The sequence below is a fragment of the Lolium rigidum genome, chromosome 4 (assembly GCF_022539505.1).
Source record: "Lolium rigidum isolate FL_2022 chromosome 4, APGP_CSIRO_Lrig_0.1, whole genome shotgun sequence".
NCBI lineage: Eukaryota > Viridiplantae > Streptophyta > Magnoliopsida > Poales > Poaceae > Lolium > Lolium rigidum.
The window spans coordinates 267,043,179-267,048,562 of NC_061511.1; the positions used below are offsets into that span (position 1 = coordinate 267,043,179).

Sequence of the window (5,384 nt, forward strand, 5' to 3'; positions counted from 1 at the left end):
CTAGCCTATAACCATTCCATCATCCGACTCCGACGTGGGAGAGGCAGAATTGCCAAGATGAACCCACATGTACTGTGGCAGGTTCTTGGAGGAACCCCGTGTGAACTGTTCATTATAGGAGTTCGATTCTAGTTCGTAGCACCAAGAGCCGCCGGGGCCGCTACCGGCATCCTCGTTGAGCAGCGTTTCCTCCTTGGGAACAAAGAAGAGGCGGCCGGCGGAGGTCGCGAGCTCCGCCTGGATGACCTGAGGACGACGGCCGTAGAACCTAGGGAGGTACACCTTGTTGGCCATGGATTGGGGTGGCCTGGCCATCAACATCGACGATGCCGTTCCGGTGAAGAGCGCCCGTCCACCCAAAGACTCCATCCTCTCCCACTCCATCTTCTTCTTGTTGAGTCTCAGGACGTGGATGGGCGTCTGGTTGCTGCTGCCCGTCAGAGCGGCGAGCAGCTCCCCCTGCGACTCGATGAGGTAACAGTTCATGTACGGAATGCCGGGGCCAAAGCCGGTGGGTTTCGGGAGCACTGCCCACTCGGTTTTGATTGGGTCATACACTCCAAGATCCCCATCTTCACCCAAGCAATAGAGCTTCCCCTTGTGCATCACCGGGTTGCAGGAGAAGGACATTGTAAAGAAACCTCCAACACTAGGAAAGCTCTTCCAGCTTCCTCGATCCCATATCTGGATCCTTACTCTGCCCATGTGCGGGTATACGGCGAAGATACTGCGGTCGTAGGGGCGATCACCATCGCCGTGTGGCGTGCAACAAATGAACCCTTCGTCATTCTCTCTTGGCGGAGTCTCGAACACGGCGGGGCCGGCATCGTCGTCGAGGAGATTAACAAACATGATTGTCTTCCTTGGCGTCTGGAGCATCAGGCATCCATTGCCGTCGGCGGAGAACACCCTGCTGCCTTGTGTCTGACGGGGAGTGGAGAGGACGAAGATCTTGTGCACGTAGGGGTGGTAGAAGCGGACCGAGCCGGCACCGGTGACGAGGGTGTGGAGCAGGACGGGTCCGGCATCGGCCGGGTAGACCGGGAACGCGCACGAGTTCCAGTGCTTGCATACTGACGCGAACCGGGGGACGTCGGCCAGCGGGAGCCGCCGGCATATAAGCCGGAGCAGCTCCGGCAGGAAGCCCGACCAATCTAAGCGGTCACGACAATGCGGCGGCCGGGTGCTGGTGGTGCTTCCCTCTTCCATGTCGTCTTCGTCGCAACGGATCTCCAGTCCTGCATTAATCAATGGGTGTGAGAACAATGCGTCCGGGCGTTGGTTCATGTGCGTGGGCGTACCTCGCATCTGGTCGTGTAGTGGTTGGGCGTGGTGTCGTGGGCGTTTGAGGGCGTGGTGGTGGTGGTCGGCGGCGGCGGCGGCGGCGGAAGGGCACGGGCGCTTGGTTACGGAAAGGGACGACAGGAGGGAGGAGAGATCCTCCTCCGGTACGGTGCAGCTGCTGCCGGTGGTGGCGGTGCTGGTAGTGGTAGGGGGGTCGCAGGCGCGGCGGCATAGCTTTTTCATCCTCTTGATCTCGGCGGCCATCCAGGGCCACTCGAGAGCTCTTTTGCCCCGGTCCATCCTTCTTCCGATCTTCTCCTTCCCCAGGGCGCGCGGTATCTCTAATTATCAATCAACCCGATCGGAAGACTCCAGATCGGAAACGAAATCGTGCCTGAATCCGTCTCTGAAACTGAAAGAAAACTCACAGCTCGCTTCTGACCGGTACATGCATTGACATCTTCAGCGAACGTAGGGGACTACATCAAACCAAATTTCTTTTTCTTCCACAGCTGATTCTTCTTTTGTTTCCTCATACATTTAGCACTGGATGTTCGGTGAGATATTTCAGATCATGCAGTGTAAAACGAACCGAATACTGCAAAACCAAAATTAGTGCTACCAATCACCATCGTCATTCTACTCCCTCCGTTCGGATTAAATTGACGCATGCTGTACAGACAAAAGATGTGTATCTCACGCAGACACGCGTCGATTAAATGCGTACTAGTAGTTCTAAAAAAACTCGTATAGTTTATTTCGTTCAGGCCCCGATTGGTTCGTCATAAACTAGCCCAAACCGGGTATTTCACGGTTCCTACAATTTTATGGAGCAAGCCCAGCAAGGCCAATTGGTTTGGCGTATTTGTTCCGGCGTACACTCGGTTTTGGCCCGTTTTCAGCCTTCAAATGTCACGGAGCATCGAACCTCCGTACGTGTCATTTACCTCTGCGTCGTTGTTATCTAGAGGAAAACGGTTTCTCAAAAAAAATAAAAAAATAGAGGAAAACCCAGCCTCGAACGTTACACCTGGAAAACGACCGTACTTGCCAAGCAGGGCCTCAAAGAAATAACCCATCTGTAAAACTAGAATTTGCGAAGAGCTATTATCTCTTCAATTTCACAAGGCTGCGGTTGCATAATTATTGCACCCGCTGCCACCCGAGCCTCCTCCACCTCTCCACCCCCACCTCCGCCACCACTAGGGCTTCGGTCGCTCGTTAACAATCGCTAATCTCCTCTCGAGCAGGCCTATGACGTGGGATGCTATCCCATGGGAGGACGTGGTGCGCGTCGGGCATCACGACGACGAGGCTTCCTAAATGGCGCAGCGGCGCGGCGGATGTTGGCTCGGTGGTGATCCCATGGCACTGAGCTGGCGGCGGAGGCGCGCCCTCGATCGTGGTCGTGGCTGGTTGCTTGGGGGCTCATCCTAAATAAAGGCGGGGGTCCTAGGGTTCCTCTTGTAAGACGAATATCTACCGAATATCTACCTGATACTTGTCCTCTTGATCTTGACCAAAGTGTCGTGTCTTGGAAGGCTCCGTCGATGAACTCCTATGATCATGTTATGGCTGGAGTTGCTAGATCAGGTGGGATTCAGTCGTCCGCACCCTTGTTTTTTTTTCCGATTGTTTGGTTTAGGAGGGAACGGTGCAAATCTGCTATCTGTTGCCTTCATAGGACATGTTTGGTTCTATAGGGAAGTTAGATGGAGAATATCATGGAAGGAGAGATTAAAGGACTAGTAATGGTGATATGAGACTTTGCATTGTTGAGGAACTTGCTTGGAGTTTCATAATTCGTAGCAGCGATATGTAATAAGTGGAGGCGACAACACATTCGAAGTTCAAAATCTTACCTTTCATATAAAAATTCAAGGCCCAGCCTTAATTAGTTGTGCTGGCAAGGGTCTTGTTGAAGACATTGTTTGAGAGCGAGGATCTATTTTCAGGGTGAAAATCCAAGATCTACGATCAGGTGATGACAACACTTGTTCACTATTTTCTTGTTAGAGGCATTATTTTTGGAGAACTTGGACTTCACGTGTTGTCTTGGTGGTGGTTGTACTACTGCTACGAGGACTGCAACACTATAGCAGGATTTTTCCTTTTTTTTTATAGCTTTTATTTTGGCTCGGTGCATCCGTGATGCCATTAGGGTATTGCATTATAGAAAAAACTGAGTGTAATTGTCATCTTTGTTATATTAATATATTCCCTATATCAGAAAAGAGATCAAGCGGTATAGAACGATCTCAAGTAAAACCCTGCAACTTTTATTTGTTGATGGACGACAATCTCCGTGATGCCGTTAGGGTATTGCATTATAGCAAAAGTTGAGTGTAATTGTCATCTTCGCTATATTAATATATTTCCTTTATAGGAAATGAGATCAAGCGGTACATGACAATCTCAAGTAAAACCCCGCAACTTTTATTCGTCGATGGACGACAATCTCCTAAAAAATGATAAACATCCGACATAAAACAAGAAGATACGACCATGTTCAGGACGGAGAGGAGGAAAATTTCACATCAGTTTTCCACCTTGAACGATGTAATGGGGCATAAGACTAATGTAGTGCACATAATTACACTAATGCATATATTATTGTTTGAGTGATGATAGACAATTTAAACACTTGCCATGATAAAAACAAACTGATGTTTTACGACAAAAGATGATTTTATTACACTCAAAGATTCGCATCAAGGTGATACAAACATCCGGTTTGTGCGTAACTACAATGCACATAACCTATAGAACAGTCTAGGAAAAAGGTAAATGTCAACATACAAAAGTCATGTATAACTAGAAAATGCCTAAGCCGATGGGTAATTTGATCTTAGAGTGAATTCCACTTTTCACCCTCTATTTTGGCATTTGTGACACTAATTACCCTATTGAATGAAAAATCATGCAGATTGCCCATTTTATAAGTTTTGAACCCTCATTTTCTGATATATGTTCATTGGGTAAGATGTCAGGTTATGGCCGAGATCCAAAAATATCAAAACAGTGGCGAGGAATAGAACATACGTATAAAAGAATTCTGGACATAATCCTCGAAGACGCTCTCCGACATTTACATATTTTGTCCCATCACATCGACCTATCATGCATGTCCCATCTAACAATAACAATTAAAATACCAAACTGAGGTTAAACTGTGTTCAAGGTCTCCTAAATATTATATTTTGTAAACGTTCTATTAAATGAGGTAATATGTATCACAAATGCATATCTAAAGAGTAAAAAGTGAAATTCACTCTTGATCTTAAACTATGCCGCCATCCATGGAGGGTAACGAAAATAGTTGCCACAAGGTCATGCATGAAGACGAATGTTTAAGAAGATTACCACCAACCATGATGGGTATACAATTATTCATCCCCACCTGCTTGAAACGCAAGATCACCACCGAGAATAACCCGTTGTGTTCCTGCTTCTGTAGTATAAACCGAGCTACTGCATATTTGAAAATAACTTACAAGTGAGATCAATACTTTTTAAACCAGTTTCTACATAACTATAGTGACTATAATACGTTAATTGTTCCATTATACAAGAATTCTGCGCTTGCATCCATACTCTTAACATGCATGCATAGGGTGGTATGGGCCACACATGGATACAATTTTGTGTACATGGAGTACACATGGGCAACCGATTGCTATTTAAATAGTGCACAAATAAATACTTCTTATTCTACATGGCATCTAGATTAGAATGTATCCGAACTCTAATGCTGTTCGTGATTTATTTATAAAATATGGCGAAAGTCTGTTTCAAGATATCGGAATGTATCATGCAGATAATTTGTAGATGTATTAGCTACATAATTTTACGCCCTAACTCTTGAATCGAAAATTATTGACGTTATTTTCTATTGCATGGATATTCTTTGTACATAACGAGAAAACCTAATGGGCATGTAAATTCACCGCGTATGTGAAAGTTTATGAAGCCCTCGTGTGTGATTTTGATAATTAAAGATAATATCTATAGAATAATATTTGCGTTGAGTTATATTTATTGCTTCAAGGTTGCAAGAAGAAGAAAATGAAAAATATCATATGACTAGTATGTTTGGAAAA

At 46.2% G+C, this 5,384-nt stretch overlaps 1 protein-coding gene across 1 annotated transcript; it reads right to left on the bottom strand.

Annotated features, from left to right (window-relative positions):
• LOC124648738 lies at positions 1 to 1,548 on the bottom strand. The gene has a single exon (XM_047188451.1). The coding sequence runs from the start codon at positions 1,546 to 1,548 to the stop codon at positions 1 to 3; it is 1,548 nt and encodes a 515-aa protein (XP_047044407.1).
• Between the last annotated feature and the right edge of the window lie 3,836 nt (positions 1,549 to 5,384).